Here is an 18078-nt window from a genome sequence, read left to right as displayed (position 1 = left end):
TTCTGTATTAGATGGCACTTACTCCTATGTTAAGTATATGAAGAAATCAGATTTTTCCAGTATCCTTTTTACATCTTGCTCCAAGACAGATGATGACAAACAAAAATAGCCAAACAAGCCAGGACGTCTTAGGATTCCCATAGAAAGTTCTCTCACATATGTGGTACCTGAGAACTCACAACTAAGTTACTTAGATATAACACCAGAGATATCTGAAATCTCACATATCAATTTAACATGGAATTCACGCAGCTTTTAAGCAAAATCCACACTACATCGCACATGTGTGAATACATTTCTAGTTGGAGAAATGCAGAGTGAGAACATTAATCCCCCCAGTACGATGGGGGACTTTGTGAATCTGTCCAGAGTTTCATAGAATCATAGGCTTGTGGAGTTGGAAGACGGATGAAGTCTCTCATATCAAGTTAACACGGCATTTGAGTGGCTTTTAAGCAAGATGCACACCACATATTCACAAAGTCCCCCACCGTATTAAAAAACGATTAAAGCCAATCACAGTCGCAGCAACAGAGTGGCTCTTAAACCTCACACATACTTTAGATGACAAAGGCTAGAGGTTAAAGGACTCTCCTTCCTTGGATGTTTTAAGCAGAGATTGGATGGCAATATGTCATGAATGCTTTTGATGAGATTCCTGTATTACTGGATCCCTGCCAACTCTTCCATTCTATGAAGATGTCCCAGCCCCTCCTGGCTCTTGGGTTGGGGCTCTGGTAGGACACCCAGTGGTGGTGGTGGGATGATGCCCCTCAATATTGGGGGGCCTGGCCCCCCGATTCAAAATATTGAGGGGGCTGGAGCCCCCAGCACTCCCTATACCTGGTGCCAGTGCCTCTGACCCAGCCCACTGCAGGGATGTGGCCCCTGCAGGGTTGCCTAGAAGAGAATGTGGCCCTCAGTCAGCATAATGGTGTCAGATCTCTTCCCCAACTTGAACCAACAATCCTTTGTGCACAAGGAACAACTGGTATGCAGGATGCAAGGGCAAGGGCAGGGTGTGTGTTTTCAGGTTCCCTAGTTGATTCTATGCAGTTTAAAGTAGCTGAAAAAGACTGCTGTGTTGTGATTATAAGGGGTGATGGCTAGTGCTAGAGGGCTGGGTTGTTACACAGGCATACATCTCTCTGTGTGTGTTTGCATGGTAATAGTGCTATCATTTATGCATCTTCATTGTGTAGTCGTCAGTTGCATCTGTTGGTGTGTTTGTGCTGGGCTGACTGTCATCTCTGAGTTGGTTTGACAGATGGATCTTGGCTGGATCTGTATTCGATAGTTATTTCTGTATTTTTGGCAGAAAGGCTGCCTTTTATGTATGTGGATTTATGTTAGTTTGTTGAGCCTATCAGTTTGGATATTGATGCTATGCCTCCGGGAGGATTTCCATCGCTGTGTTGACTCTGGGCGGAAATATATGCTGGCAGATTGCATGGGTACCAGAGGGCTGCTCCCTAGCAGACATTTTGTACTTGAAAATGGATTCCCAATAACAAAGTACCCAAATATGCCAGTGAGGAAGGGTGACCCGCTTTAAAAACAAATATTAGTTGAGCCCAATTAAGAAAAAGTCACAGTTTATATCCATGGGATGAGCTCCCTTTGTTAACTGGGAAACCCAGCCAGATGTGTTTTTTAAATAAATGATTAATAATAATAATAATAATAATAATAATAATAAAACTTGTGTGTCTGATGAAATGGACTGAGGTCCTTGAAACTTTCTGTCATGATAAATGTGCTCGCTTTATAGGTACCACATGACACTGTTTTTGCCATAACAGAATAACACGACTGCTGTTCTGGAACAGTGTAAACAAATATACCTTTTGACTTTGGTTGAAAATTTAGACTGCAAATGGGTCTGGTTACTATCCATTTCTTTGCTTGTCATGTATCGGGCTTTGTATTGAGGTTGGGTGAACAGCTTGTCACAGGATATATTTGTGGTGTGTCATGATTACTGTACTTTACAGCAGACAAGGGAGTGCAGGCATACAAAGTAATTGGTCAAGCAAACAGTCCCCTCCTAGTCTGACTCACTGACTGCTGCGGCTGCTGCTTTTGAGAGAACAAGGTGCTGAGGGTGTATGTGTGGGACCCACACATGGTAACTGAGATCTTTGCAGGGGAGGGCTCTGGAGAGAGCCAGGAGAAGGCATGTGGGTGAACAGGCAAGATGCCTATAAATCCCAGTTGCTGGAAATCACAACCGGGGGCCTTTGCTTCTCATCCAGCAGGGCTCTTCTTATCTTTTTAAGGAGAGGACAGTAATGAGGAGAATGTATGCATTTCGCTTTGTGTCAAACACTTGAGGGAAATAAATGTTCCAGCTGAGGGAGCCATGGTGGCACCACAAAAACAGTAGTGGCAGGTGTGGTGGGGCAGAGCCGCTCCCCTGGCTGACGTTAGTTTCTCTGCAGCTCACCTGGGCAGCACTGGGATGTGGCTGGGTGGTGGCTAAGTTGGGGCTGGAGGAGAGCTCATCAAGGCTTCCTTTTGTGCCATATTTCCAGGCAGTTTAAAGCTCCGTGTCAGAACCCTCTTCCCCCTGACTGGTGCTTCCCCAGTGAAAACCCACTCTTCACTGCTGAAAACAATTCTGCAGAGAACTCAAATTGCTGTTTCTTCTGATTGCTCTAAAGAGTGGGTTTTCCTGGGGACAGCGGCAGGGCAGGGGGAGAGCATTCTGACATGGAGCTTTAAACTGTGGACCAGCACCATTCAAGTAAGCTACAGCAATGACGCTACAGTAGTCTTATCCATACTTACTCTTGTCCTACTGCTTCCCCCCAGAGAAAACTGCTCTTTAGAGCTCACTCAGAGCAAATAGCAATTCAGGGTTTCCCCAAATTGCCGTTTTATTCTGATCTTTTGCTAAAGAGCTGATTTTCCCTTAGAAAAGAGCAGGGCGGGGGGGAACCACTTGGACCCTTGCCTAAAAAGCGTGGGTCAAGTGGAAAATGGCTCGGACCTGTACTTTTGAGGCATGACACAAATAGGTGTGGACGAGCCCACTGCCAGCTGCTACTGACAGTGCTGACTATCTGATGTGGACTGAGGATGTGTGCAGGAAGGTGCTGCACTCAAGTCATTGCCTAAATGTCTTTCTCTAAAGAGCCTGAGGTAGGCCTACTACCTGTTCCTTATTTATTCACGAGATGTAAGTTGCATGAAGCAACTTAAATCTAATACAAAGATGACATATTTTAATTAAGAACTGTTAATGTTCTGCCACACAAAACAGGCCATTTTCCTATGGCTGTGTACACACTATAAAGCATGTTTGAAACACATTTCCACCTCAAAGAATTCTTGGCACTGTCATTGGTTAAGGGCTGCTGGGAATTATAACTCTGTGAGGGGTAAACGACAGTACCCAGAATTCTTTCAGGGGGAAAATGTGCTCTGCATGTGCTTTAAAGGTATAGTGTGTAATTAGCCATAGATAATCTCACAAATGTATTCTTTATTCTGGAGCTGTTTGGGTGACATTCTTAGCTAGGGGTTAACATCAACGAATATCACAGGCTCAGGGAGACAGTATTTGTATCAGCGTTTCTTTAGTTGGTGTCATGGACAGGCTGACACATGAAGCAAATGAAATGAATTATTCAATAAAATGACCCACAAAATGAGCCTGAAGAGGGTGGCCTGAATCACTTCCATGACAAGAAGACTGAAGAGATGTTCACGTTATTTAAATGATGGGAACATAATTGATAATTCTGAACAATATAAACAATTCTAGTGTTCAACTACTAAAATGGCTGGATTAAAAACAAAAATGGCAGAAGCACTCTCTGGGAAAGAATTGAATGACAAATTTTAGTTTCCTTGCAGATTTTGAAAAAATGAAAATGTGAACCCCCATGAAAAATTCCGGAAGCAAACATTGTATAGGTGTGGATCAAAGTATTGCTTGCCCCCCTAAATGGTGGTGATGTTAATAATAAAAGCAGATCTCACCAAGCTCTGTTCCCTGTGGGACATTTTGGGGCAGCATGGCAGCTGGAGGAAGCTTTGCTGTGTGTCACAGTCAAAGAAAGCTTCAGCATCTTCTCTTCCAGTTGCCTGACCGCCTTCACCCACGATAGCCCACTTCTTAATGGATGGTGATGAGTGAAAGGTTGCCATGAAAGCTGGTGGGCAGCACTGATTGGTCCTGGCTGAAGAACAGATGTCAGGATGGATATAAACATGGGGGAAGATAAAAGAATGACAGCATATTGGTCAGATTCTTCAAAGGGCTCCCTGGAAAACCTTTGTGCCAAGTTGTTTAGTTTAATCCTGAATTCACCCGGAGATGTGCATGAACTTGCACACACCCATTTGTCAGCCTCCAGGCCTAGAGCAGCTCATATCAGCTGCCCTCCGATAAATAAGTTAACAGGGCTGACAGCAGTCTTGGGGTCACATGAGTTACAAGGCTGAAAGCACTGCCTGCCAATGGGTTTCTGTGAGCAGAAAATGTGGTGGTGTACTATTGCCACCTGCTGGACTTCTCTGCAAACAGACATTCGACAGATTTAGGGCAGACGAGCTTAAATCCCATAGTGTATTTATTGAACCAGAGCCACGGGTTCATTATGTCTATCAGTCACAAAAGCGCCTGTTGTCTCTGTCATGTGCATTTTGAGCACTGCTGGTGTCTGAAGTTGTCGCCGCTGCTCTCTGGAAGCTGGCACAAAATCTTGCTCTTGAGGATGCAGATATGGAGAGACAGTGCAGATTTCCTATCCATTCTTTGTAAGACATTTGCCTAAAATATACTCCCAAAGTGCTGGAATGCTCTGTTTCTCCTTTTGGATCTTGTAAAACCCCGTCACCTAGAGAAGAAACAATGGCTTCTTATTGAGACAAATAATTGGGCTCTTCCTAACATTAAGAACGTAAGAGGTGGTTTCCTGGATCAGGCCAATGACCCACCTAGTCCAGCATCCTGTTCTCACAGTGGCCAGCCAGATGTCTATGGGTAACCACTCCTCGCTCCTGTGGTTTTCAGCAACTGGTAGCATTTCTGCCTCCCACTCTGGAGGCGGAGCATAGCCATTGTGGCTAATAGCCATGGATAGCTCTCTCCTCCATGAATTATTAGTGTAATAATTCTAAAAGCCCTGTTCTGATGAAGTGTGCACCACTGAAGGGCTGTACACTTTTTGATCTGCATGGATTACTATTGTGTACACTGTCTGTACACTTGTTGAGTGTTACATGTGAAGTCCAGCTATTTATGCACAGTGGTGCACTATGCACTCATTAAATGTAGTATGTGAGCACACCTTATGGGAGCCCTTAAGGGCAGACTTGATAAACACTTTGGAATACATTCAGGAACAATCCATGTGCAAAAGAAGCAGCTTATGCATATCCTTATCATTTGGCCCTTCAAGGTCATGGGGCTGTTCACAATCTGGGCAAGAAACTGAAAACTGTGCAAGCAAGAGATGCTGATCTGCTTCACGCTAAATGTTGACTTCATTCACATTCCGTTTGTTCTGTTTTATGCCAAATGAGGTGATTTTAAAATTGCCAGGGCAGATATTTTTGTTGGCAAGTGTACTAAAAATACTCCTCCTTTCTCACTTTTCTTCCTCACCTTCCTTTGTTTAATTGGCAACCACAAGAACTGAATGAAAAATAAATAGTTCCACCAGCAGCTGTTCAGCCCTCTAAAACTCAGAAACACACACACACACCTTCCTAATATAATCCATTGGAAGAATGATAGCTCAGCTGTGGAATGCATGCTTTTTCATGGGAAAATATTCCTGGTTCACACCCAGGTTCTGTAATTTTTGGGGGGGGGCACAGGGCCATATATATTATATATATATAATATCACATCAAATATATTTCTTTGTACACTCCAGTCTTTTCCTAGCTATAAGTGTAGGACTGGGAAAGCTTTCTTGTTTTATGTGCATATCTCCAAAAAGATTAATGGGGCCATATTTTTAAGTGTTTCTCCTACCAGTCCTACCAGGGACGTGGGTGGCGCTGTGGGTAAAACCTCAGTGCCTAGGACTTGCCGATCGTATGGTCGGCGGTTCGAATCCCCGCGGCGGGGTGAGCTCCCGTCGTTCGGTCCCAGCTCCTGCCCACCTAGCAGTTTGAAAGCACTTCCGGGTGCAAGTAGATAAATAGGGACCGCTTACTAGCGGGAAGGTAAACGGCGTTTCCGTGTGCTGCGCTGGTGCTGGCTCGCCAGAGCAGCTTCATCACGCTGGCCACGTGACCCGGAAGTGTCTCTGGACAGCGCTGGCCCCCGGCCTCTTAAGTGAGATGGGCGCACAACCCTAGAGTCGGACACGAATGGCCCGTATGGGCAGGGGTACCTTTACCTTTTACCTACCAGTCCAGGTAATTCTGAATATAACAGCACAGATGAATACAATATAGGAAAGCATTTTTAAAAAACAAAAAAACCCCAGAACATCATAATTAATTAGGAAGAACCATGCAAAACTCCTCTTCTGCAAAACATTTCTGGTGTCATATCATAAAACTGACCACATGGTCTGCTTTGTGGAAATATTTACTGACATACCTAAAACACCCACACACCCCTTCTTTCTTGCAATGAAAAAGGGCACAAAATAGCAGTTATGCCAGTAAATCAGTCATATTGTTCACCCTACAGAAGCAATGTTAATTATAATATTATACAAGCATACCTTTTCTTGCATAAAACGGGTTGCTTAAGACAGGGTGAGCATAAAGTTGATTAGGCTCTCTTGCTGCAGATTGGCATGAGTTTCTGACTTCTAACTGCTGAGCAATAACTGCAACTCTCTGATTGCTGAAGAAAACTTGGTGAGAAACTAGGAGCAATTCTTAATGTGAGAAAGCTAGGAGCTCAATCCTATTAAATTCCTGGGCCGAACATATACTCAGAGGTATCCTTTTGCCTTCTTTAATTCTAAGTGTATGGGTGCCTCCAGATCATCAGTATTTTTGAGGGAGGGATTCAAATGCATACCAGGAAATTAAGGTTTACACAACTAAAGTGGTTTAAAGTGCTCTGTTGCCTAGCACGTCAATTTTTTAAAAAGAAGTTAGAAAGAAAGAAAGACCTTTTCTGGTTCGAAAGAGGACAGGGAATTGCGTTGAAAAGTCTGAACTGAATGATTAATTGTAAAACATATGAACACCCTGCAAACAAGTCAGGATGAAAGTTCATTGTTATATAACCTTTCCACAAACAAATCAGAACGAATGCTTAGCAGAGATCCCATACAATATTACCGGTACTTCCACATAAGCTTTGTGCAAACAAATTAGGATGAATACTCAGTAAATAAGTTGCCTGGAGGAGTTCTGTGTCTTGTCAGGTTTAGCGCTTCTCCCACATAAGACACGGAACGCTGGCAGTTTAAGTAGCTGAGGTTTATTCCTCAGCAGTCCAAGCTTCTAAAACTCATCCTTTGCCGTCAGAGTCAGTTGACTCGACTGGCTTCTGACCCCAACCAAGGCCAGATATACGCCACGTCCTCCCCAGCCTCCTGCTGGCCCACCTTTGCTCTAATTGCTTGCTCCTACTTCTTGGTGACTCAGGTGCAGCCAATTCCTCCTCCCCTGGAGGTGGAGACTCAGATGCAGCCAATTCTGGAGATTCCTCTCTGCTGGGCATGTCCCTGACATGTTTGTTCCACTATGGGCTTATCCAAACTTACGGTACCTTTCCTCCACTCTTTCTAGGGATGGTGCTCTGGAGTCCCCCCCACAAAAACCTGCTCTTTAAAGCTGAATCAGAGGAAATGTTGAAAGCCCGAGTATGTTTGCCAACTCGAGTTGATGTTTGTGTGTGCCACTTATTTTTATTTATTTATTAAATTTGTATACTGCCCTTCATCCAAAGTTCAATCTTAGAGTTGCCATATTTTAAAAAGCGAAAAAGAGGACGCTATGACAACTCTCATTTTAAATACCCCCACTATATGTAGGCTAGAGAAGGTGGGCATATTGCTGAGAGAGGCAGGAGAGGAGAAGAGGAAAGCAAGTCTTCAACCATCAGCTATGTCTATGTCTCATCTAGAAAGTATAGCCAGAGAAATTTTGGCAAATTTAAAAAATCCACCTGGACAGAAATTTTACCTCTGAAAAAGAGGACATGTCCTGGAAAAAGAGGACACATGGCAACCCTAAAGGACATATAAAGTTAATCAGCCCAAGGCCAGAATAAAGAGAAATGTTTTTGCCTGGAGCCTAAAGATATGTAATGAAGGCACTAGGTGAGCCTCCCTGGGGAGAGCATTGCACAAATGGGGAGCCACCACAGAAAAAGCCCTTTCTTTCTTTCTTTCTTTCTTTCTTTCTTTCTTTCTTTCTAAAAAAGTTTATAAGATTTTATTAATACACTACAATAAAAAACTAATCTAAATGAAAACAAAAACAGAAAAAAGAAAAGAAACAAGAGCACACAAAACTCTTCTTTCACAGGTAAATCTTAACTTGACCAACACAGAGAAAGGTGAACCCTCCCAGCTCTCACGTGGGAACTTCCCTTCCTTCTCCCAGCTTCCCACCCTGGGAGATCTTCCCTTCCATGCCAACAACAATCCCAATTAGATCACACAAACCTGAAGTCTAACCACCTCAGGCTTAAGAAGGAGTCCTAGGACAGGCCCACTATTTTCATAGGAACCCCTTTCTCCCGATTACTCTCTTTACAGCATCTTTCACTTCTTTGTTCTTTACACTGTAGATCAAGGGATTCAACATTGGAATCACAACTGTGTAGAACATGGAGACCATCTTGTCCTGATCTTCTGAGAAGCTGTTGCTGGGCTGTACCACATAGATAAAGAAGAGGGTCCCGAAAAAGATGGAAACGGTGGTGAGGTGGGAGAAGCAGGTAGAGAAAGTCTTACGCCGGCCCTCTGCAGAGCGGATCCTCAGGATGGCAGCGAGGATGTAGATGTAGGAGATGATGACAAGAGAACTGCTGAGAGTGCCCAGTGTGCAGGACATGGCAAAGAGCACTAACTTGTTGATATGTGTGTCTGAGCAGGAGAGCGATATCACTGCAGGGATGTCACAGAAGAAGTGATTGATCTTAAACTGACAGAAGGTTAACTGGAAAGTTAAGGCTGTGTGTGTAATGCCATTTAGCAGCCCCACACAATAGGGGCCAGCCAGCAATTGGAGACAAACTTTCCTAGACATGATGACCTTATACAACAGTGGGTTAGAAATGGCCACATACCGATCATAGGCCATTGAAGCCAAGAGGTAACATTCGACACCCAAAAAGAAGCCAAAGAACCACATCTGTGCCGCACACCCGGGCAAGGAAATCATTTTGCTCCCTGCAACAAAATCCATCAACATCTTAGGGGTGACAACTGAAGAATAGCAGAGGTCCACAAAGGACAAGTTGCTGAGAAAGAAGTACATGGGAGTGTGAAGCCGGGAGTCAGTCCTGATTAAGAGGATAATCCCAAGATTTCCCACGAGGGTGATGAGGTAGACTGCTAGGAAGAATATGAAGAGGAGGATATGCAGCTCTGGAGAGCCAGCAAAGCCCAGAAAGATAAATTCATGCACCATGGTGTGGTTTACATTGGCCATTCACAATGTCTCTGTGCAGAAAAGTAGAAGCTAAGTTCCACTATAGTGCAGGGAATGTAGATGAAATACAGGCTGTGAATGCAATAGGTTGTGAGGAGGGGCTTTGCCACAGCTCATGCTCTGCATAAAGAAAGTCCCTGATTCAATTCCTGGAGTCTCAGTGAAAAAGAGAATCAGGCTGCAAATGACATGGAAGGTGTCTCCGTGCTGGTGGAACACAGAGAGCTGCTGCTGGTCAGAACAGACAAAATAAAGAAATACTAGTTTTCTATTTCAGCTGTTGCATATTGAGGAAGCTATTTTAAGAAAAAAAGATGATTTCTGAAAATATGCACGATACCTATAATGATACCTATAACGTTCTCTGCTTTCCTTTTTACAAGATTCTTGTTCTGCCTAATGCACTTTCTACCTTTTAAAGAAGTCAATGGCTAGGAAAATATTGCAAGTACAGTAATGAAAAGCAGGGGCACTGATGGAATGAGAAGGATTTTTTTAAAAATCCTATTTGAGGTGTGGGGAGGGAGAAAAATGTGTCCAGACAACCCACATTGTGCAACTTGAAGCAAAAACCAACTATCCCCACAAGCCTTCCCTATGAGTCATTAACTTTCTTATCTGTTTTACTTAAAACAAAATACACTTCCCATAATTGTCTTGGCCTCCTTAGGAATGTGGCACTGAAATTTTTTGGCAACTTCTTTTTCTGATTCAATCTTACATCAGTGGTAACATTGAAATGATGGTAGTAATTTAACTTGTAGCAATTGCTGAGTTGCTTTGGTCTGAGAACCTGTGCTCACTGGAGAGAAAGTCCCATTTGAACTTAATGGGACTTACTTTGGGAAGTCTTGTATAGGATCTCAATGCACATCTTCCAGATGAGGCTTTCTTGGTCTCTCCAAGGTTGTTTACAAAGGCAAAGATCTTTATATCCTTCTGAGTTCTTCAGTCTGGGGCTTTGAGGACCCATTTCTACCGTCAGGTGGTAAAGCTGCAATTATTTTTTGTTCCATTGGGTATGAACATTAATTGCACTGAAAAATGTTTTCCTACAAAGATGCATTGGCCACAGTAAAGCCTGTCTTTTTCATCTGCTATCCTTGTAAAACAAGAATATTACTTTGAATGCCATCACCATTCTGAATTCAGAATAAATGTAGCCTTGTAGAATCTGAAGCTGTTTAACACTTGCACTTGACATTATTTATTTCATTTATATCCCACTTTGTCTCCAAGATGCTCAAGGTGGCATCAGTATCCTGAATTCAGAAAGCACAGCTCGAAGTGGTTTTCTGCTTGTCCCATGAGTCTTGAGTGGCTTTGCCTTCGTCCCAGCGCTTTCCTCTGGAAAACCTGCTCTTTAGAACTAAATCGGAACCAACAACAATCTGTGGAGAACTCAATTGTCATGTGTTCCATTTCAGTGCTAAACCATGGGTTTTCCTGGGGGAAAGTGGTGAGGCAAACAGAGGTGTGAATAAGCCCTTAATTTTTGCCCTTGTAAAACTAAGCAGGGAGGAACGTGGGGACAAAAGTAGAATTAATTGGTATCACCTGTCATTGGCTCTGGCTGCACCTACTGTTAACCTCCTTGCCTTCTGCCCTACCAGATCCAATGGGCACCAGCCCCTGAGGTGGAGGGAATAGCAAGCAAGACATTCTTGCGGGGTGTAATGCTGCAATGAATTGTTTTGTTGTAGTAGCACAAATGGTAATGTTTTCTGGAAGCGGATAACAAGGTGTTTGGAGCGATAACGTTCATACATCATTGATGCAAAACATTGACTTCCTTTTCAGCATTTGATAGATAATCCAGAACAGCCTTTACCGGGTCAGAGTACTATGGTGACTTTGCGAGCATTTGTTTATTCTTATTTTTGGGAAGGGTGAATGGAAAGCAGAAGGACAGAGAGCAATATAGGCTCATAATCTTGCTCCAAGGCAACTTCCAGCATTTCTTCAAGTATTCTCAAAGCCATTTTAGATATTCTTTCCCAGCATGTACTTGCATCTTCAGCCTCTGAGATTTTCCTGCTAGAAACCTCAGCAATCCCATATGTCTAGCTGGCCATGATGACCTTCTGCCTTAACTAACTTTAATTTTTACATTAACCATGTAAATTAATTACATTTAATTTTTTCCTTTTCTTAGCCACTCATTGCAAACTCTACCCTTTTATCCATATATATAGATAGATATAGATATACTTAAAATCAATTTACAGACAAGAAATAAAAACACAGACATTACACAGTTACATATATATATATATATATATAAAATAAACTTTTTTTAAAAAAAAAATCTTTTCTTTACAAATGCCAAAGTGTAAAACAACAAGCATCCACCCCCCCACCCCGAAATACCTTCTACCATGCAAACACGTATTTATTACATACCAGGTTTCCCCTTTAAGGTCTTAAGGCTTAACTACACATCTCACACATGCATAGGCTGGAAACAAAAGCTGCTGCTGCTTATGCTTAACGTTTCCCTTCCCAAAGCTTATAGGCGTTAGCCTGACCCCTGAGACCCTTTTCCTCTTGCAGTGTTCCAAATGTATATTTGGAAGCCAAACATACATTTGAAATGTTTGTGAAGAAAAGAGGTTCAGTGCAAAACTCGATGGTTGATTTTCCTTTACAAATCGCCATCAGTGGGTGGAAGGCAAGCAGGATCAGAATCAAGGTGAGAGGTTTCTAGGGGGCTTTAAGTCTCTGCCCCATCATAGTCCCAATGAGTATCTACCCACACTTACTATTTCTTCTTTCCCCTGTTCCAACCTTGTGTTATCAGGGAAAGGGCCAGGGAGCCCTGGTCGCTGCTGGTCCAAATTTTTGTCCCAGGAAAAAGCATCCATAGATTTTTTTGCTATACACACATATATTTAGTGTGCTGTCCCCTGCTTAATGCTAGTGTAGAGTTTGAAATTTAATTCAATGAAGAATGACCAGATCACATTGATCTGAATATATTTCTCTGCTTCTTAGACCAGCATCCATTAATCTATGCCCCTCTGCTTCTATTGCAATATTTATTTATTTGCTGTGAAATTCCTTTCTTGAACTGTTAGATATTAGCTGTTTCAACATTTAACAGTGCGGTTATGTACATGTCTACTCTGAAGTAAGACTTCTCGAGCCCAGACGAGACTGCACAGAATTACCACCTGGTTGAGCAGTCCTCAGATGGTGGTGATAAGATGGTAGAAGAATCTTCACTTCGCTCCTTCCAGGGCAGAAGGTGTATGGGAGCTGCTTTCCTGTCCTTTTCTTTCCCTATGATATATATATTTTTAAATTCCTTCCCACAAACATAAATGGGAAAGAAAACCACTATTCTACCTCCAGGACTCAGAGTTTCATGCTGTTTGGGGGCCTTTGCAACAGTCTTCGCCAACACACTTCCTTTCATGAATTCCCCATACACAAATGAATGGAAATAGCAACTTTTTATGCAAAAAAATGAATAACTGCATATCAGGAGAAATGTTTCATTCTAAGCACCCTCTTGACTGCGTCTTTCACATCTTTGTTTCTTAGGCTGTAGATCAAGGGGTTTAACATGGGGATCAGCACAGTGTAGAACATGGAGACTGTCTTGTCTTCATCTTCTGAGGAGCCAGAGCTGGGCCGGACATAGATGAAGAAGAGGCTCCCAAAGAAAAGAGAGACAGCGGTGAGGTGGGAAAAACAGGTAGAGAAAGCCTTGTGCCTCCCTTCACTGGAGCGGATCCTCAAGGTGGCTGCAAGGATGTAGATGTAAGAGATGATGACAATAAAGCCACTGACTGTTCCAAACATGAAGGAGAGACCAAAAAGCACCATCAAGTTGAAACTTGTGTCAGAGCAGGAGAGCGATATGACTGCAGGGATGTCACAGAAGAAATGGTTGATTGTGGACTTGCAGAAAGTTAACTGGAAAGTTAAGCTGGTGTGTGTTGTAGCATTTAGTAGCCCTGCAAGATATGGTCCAACCATCAGCTGGGCACAAATTTTCTTCGACATAATGACTGTATAGAGAAGAGGCTTGGAAATAGCTACGTACCGATCATAAGCCATGGCTGCCAAGATGAAACACTCAGTGGCCACAAAGAGACAAAACATAGCCATCTGTGCTGCACATCCAGGCAAGGAAATGCTTTTGCTTTTCACGACAAAATCCATCAACATCTTAGGGGTGACGACGGAAGAATAGCAGAGGTCCACGAAGGACAGCTGGCTGAGGAAGAAGTACATGGGGGTGTGAAGTTGAGAATCGATCTTGATTAATAGGATCATCCCAAGATTCCCCCCAATGGTGATGAGGTAGACTACAAGGAAGACTAGGAAAAGCAAGATTTTCAGCTCTGGTGAGTCAGTGAAGCCCAAAAGTATGAACTCATATATGGTGCTGTGATTTTCCCTTGACATGCCTTTTAGTTCTGTAGAGAATGTAGAGAAGAAAAGACAAGCGATTTCTGTAAAACTCAAGTTTGGATCACAGAAAACTCTGAATCCTTGTATCCTGCTGGCTATCACGCCTCCTATGGTTATACCTGTGCTGACCCAAGACATTTTGTTGCCTGAGGCAAACTAGAAAATGCACTGCCAGTCATTGAACTAGGACTAGGACACTGAACACTAAGCAGATGATAACTACCACCCTCTTAGACATACCCTCTTAAGCTATTTTTAAAATGCATTTGTTTAGTTTTGTTGTGTGTTGAGCATACATTGAGCGGAAGGTTTGAGTCAGTGACTTCCAAAGTCTGTGCCAACCCTAAAATGATTTGATTTTAGGCTTCCGGTTTCGCTCTGTCTTAATGATGATTGAGGGTAATTATCCTTGTAAATTTTCCCCAGGGATGGGGGTTGGGTGGGCTTCACTCACAGTTTGTCTCGGTACCTGGCTCTTGTTCCGGCATGGAATGTGGGAGTCAGGGTGTTGCTGAGTACAAAAGCACTTTGCCTGTCAAAAACCCACCAACGTCACCATTAAGAAACAGAGGTTCTCCTGTTAATTAGAGCTTAATTGGACTAAAGTACAGACATGTGCTGGAAGAGATGATATCACAAACTGTGGAACAAACTAACTGCAAGGACTTTAAGGTTTGAACTTGAGATAAGACTTCATTCAGTGCAAAAGACGGGGGGGGGGGGGAGCCTACGGTCTCTTCATTTAAAGTTTTCTTCTCTACATTTATGATTCGGCAACCCTCCTCTGAATATTAGTTCAAATTATATTTGTAGAAGCAAGGATGGAAGAAATTGGAATTTAAATATGGAATATAACTTCAAACTGAACTGTGTGTGTTAAAAAAGGGAAAAGGGAGGGAAGCTCTATTTTGCAAAAGGTTTACTATGGAAACTGAGAGCTGACTCTTCCCCATCCTTTATTATTTACAATGTGAACTGAATAACACACAGAGGACTTGGAATTTAATTTAATTGAAAGGATAATTGCTCACATATCTTCAGTTGGAAGGAAGGATGAAAGGGGTGTGAACTGCCAAGGAACTGATAGGGCTCTTTATTGAGTCATCTGCAGTTCGACAGACCACTCTTGTTCCCAAGCTGAGACGAAAAACAGGTAATATTTATTTGGACAGAGTGACTTTTGCAGCTGTTGTTAAAGCTGAAAAACAACAGAGCATGGGATGGAGAAATTTCTGGAACAGCAATAGGATATCAGTTCTGCCCAAGGCATGGCAGGCAGGAAGAAACACCACGGACAGAATAATTGCCACACACAGGAAGAACAAGCATATAGTTTGAGTTCCTCACTTTTAGTTTTATAAATCCTTTAATGTGTCAGCACAAATAATTAAATGCGGATTTCCAAAAAATAGCAAGGCCTTCTTAAATGAGCAAGGCAAAGAAATAGAGGAAAACAATAGAATGGGAAAAACCAGAGATCTGTTCAAGAAAACTGGAGATATGAAAGGAACATTTCGTACAAAGATTACCATAATAAAGGACAAAAGTGGTAAGGACCTAACAGAAGCAGAGGACATCAAGAAGAGGTGGCAAGAATACACAGAGGAATTATACCAGAAAGATATGGATGTCTCATACACCTCAGGTAGTGTGGTTGCTGACCTTGAGCCAGACATCCTGGAGAGTGAAGTCAAATGGGCCTTAAAAAGCACTGCAAATAACAAGGCCAGTGGAAGTGATGGTATTCCAGCTGAACTATTAAAAATTTTAAAAGATGATGCTGTTAAGGTGCTGCACTCAATATGCCAGCAAGTTTGGAAAACTCAGCAGTGGCCAGAGGATTGGAGAAGATCAGTCTACATCCCAATCCCAAAGAAGGGCAGTGCCAAAGAATGCTAGAACTACTGCACAATTGCACTCATTTCACATGCTAGCAAGGTTATGCTTAAAGTTCTACAAAGCAGGCTTAAGCAGTATGTGGACCGAGAACTCCCAGAAGTGCAAACTGGATTTCGAAGGGGCCAGAGACCAAATTGCAAACATGCACGGGATTATGGAGAAAGTTTGAGAATTCCAGAAAGACATCTGGTTCATTGACTATGCAAAAGCCTTTGACTGTGTCGACCACAGCAAACTATGGCAAGTTCTTAAAGAAATGGGAGTGCCTGATCACCTCATTTGTCTCCTGAGAAATCTCTATGTGGGACAAGAAGCTACAGTTAGAACTGGATATGGAACAACTGATTGGTTCAAAATTGGGAAAGGAGTACGACAAGGCTGTATATTGTCTCCCTGCGAAAGGCTGGGCTGGATGAATCCCAAGCCAGAATTAAGATTGCCGGAAGAAATATCAACAACCTCAGATATCCAGATGACACAACCTTGATGGTAGAAAGTGAGGAGGAATTAAAGAACCTTTTATTGAGGGTGAAAGAGGAGAGCGCAAAATATGGTCTGAAGCTCAACATCAAAAAAATGAAGATCATGGCCACTGGGCCCATCACCTTCTGGCAAATAGAAGGGGAAGAAATGGAGGCAGTGAGAGATTTTACTTTCTTGGGCTCCATGATCACTGCAGATGGTGACAGCAGTCACGAAATTAAAAGATGCCTGCTTCTTGGGAGAAAAGCAATGACAAACCAAGGCAGCATCTTAAAAAGCAGAGACATCACCTTGCCAACAAAGGTCCGTATAGTTAAAGCTATGGTTTTGCCAGTAGTGATGTATGGAAGTGAGAGCTGGACCATAAAGAAGGCTGATCGCCAAAAAATTGAATTATGGTGCTGGAGGCACCTGAAGGAGATTTCTTCAGGAAATCAGCCCTGAGTGCTCACTGGAAGGACAGATCATGAAGCTGAGGCTCCAATACTTTGGCCACCTCATGAGAAGAGAAGACTCCCTGGAAAAGACCCTGATGTTGGGAAAGATGGAGGGCACAAGGAGAAGGGAACGACAGAGGACGAGATGGTTGGACAGTGTTCTTGAAGCTACCAGCATGAGTCTGACCAAACTGCGGGAGGCAGTGGAAGACAGGAGTGCCTGGTCCATGGGGTCACGAAGAGCTGGACACGACTAAACGACTAAACAACAACAACAACAAATAGAAGCTATTAATATTGCAGTTGTTGTATGAGGGATTATTATTATGACCAGAATGTAATAGAAATTAATAAGATTTTGGAACACAGAAATAAAGAAAATAATCAAATCATCAAATCTAGCATGCACGGGGGCACTGTAACTAAATTATACAATTCGGTATTTGAATTATTGGTATTAATAATTGTATTATAAATTGGCATTGTTATATTTAGGCTATTATTGGACTGTAATTGAAAACTAATAAAAATATTACTTTACAAAAGAAAGTGATATGATTCTAATCTGAGCAAGAGCCCCCAATTATTGCAATTTAATGGTACTAGTGTAATAGTGTGGATTTTTACTCAGGTGAATTTACTATATGTTCAGTGGAACTTACTCATGGGAAAATGTTCAAAGGACTCATTTGTTTGTGGGGGTTCAAAAACCCATGACCCAACCCCCAAGCGTAGCCTTCAGTCTCGAAACAAACATCAGTGGGAATGATAATATTTAAAATAAAAATGAAGTCACTCTCTTCTTTCCACTGCTGACTCCTCACACCACCACCCTTCAGCACTTTCCTTCCCTCAGCCAGTGCCCCTTCCAGGCTCTGCCTGATTAATGTGTGCTTCCTATGTCAGGTAGCTAGTCAGGATGAGAGGGAGGAGGTGAGCTAGGATCCTGATCTCTCTCCCTTCCCAAATCTGCCACAGAAGTGCCCACCTCAGTCAGACTCACTGCAGAGCAGCCTCTGGGCTATATGTAAAATTGTACTGTATTTTCCTGTGTATAACACGCCCCTGTGTATAAGACACCCCCTATTTTGGGGGACTCCAAATGAAGAAAATGGGGGGAGATTGCCGAAAGATGTTGAGCTTTTTTGGGAGAGGATTGACCACAGTTGTTGAGATTTTTTTTTTGGGGGGGGGGACGCCCAAAGTGGTAGAGGGTTTTAGGGGGGGGGGGAGATTGAAAATTGCT

At 42.7% G+C, this 18078-nt stretch overlaps 1 protein-coding gene across 1 annotated transcript; it reads right to left on the bottom strand.

Moving 5' to 3' along the window:
* Positions 1-8655: 8655 nt before the first annotated feature.
* Positions 8656-14156, bottom strand: LOC310684084 (uncharacterized protein; the record flags this gene model as incomplete). Its single annotated transcript, XM_083454549.1, has 3 exons — positions 13084-14156; positions 10432-10585; positions 8656-9593 (listed from the first exon to the last, which is right to left on the bottom strand). Exons 1-3 carry the CDS (start codon positions 14149-14151, stop codon positions 8656-8658), a joined length of 2160 nt encoding a protein of 719 aa, XP_083310675.1. The 5' UTR covers positions 14152-14156.
* Positions 14157-18078: the final 3922 nt, after the last annotated feature.

The sequence above is a fragment of the Podarcis tiliguerta genome (genome assembly GCF_965153285.1).
Source record: "Podarcis tiliguerta genome assembly, chromosome: 1".
Classification (NCBI taxonomy): Eukaryota; Metazoa; Chordata; class Lepidosauria; order Squamata; family Lacertidae; genus Podarcis; species Podarcis tiliguerta.
This window is presented reverse-complemented; position numbering and strand designations above follow the sequence as displayed.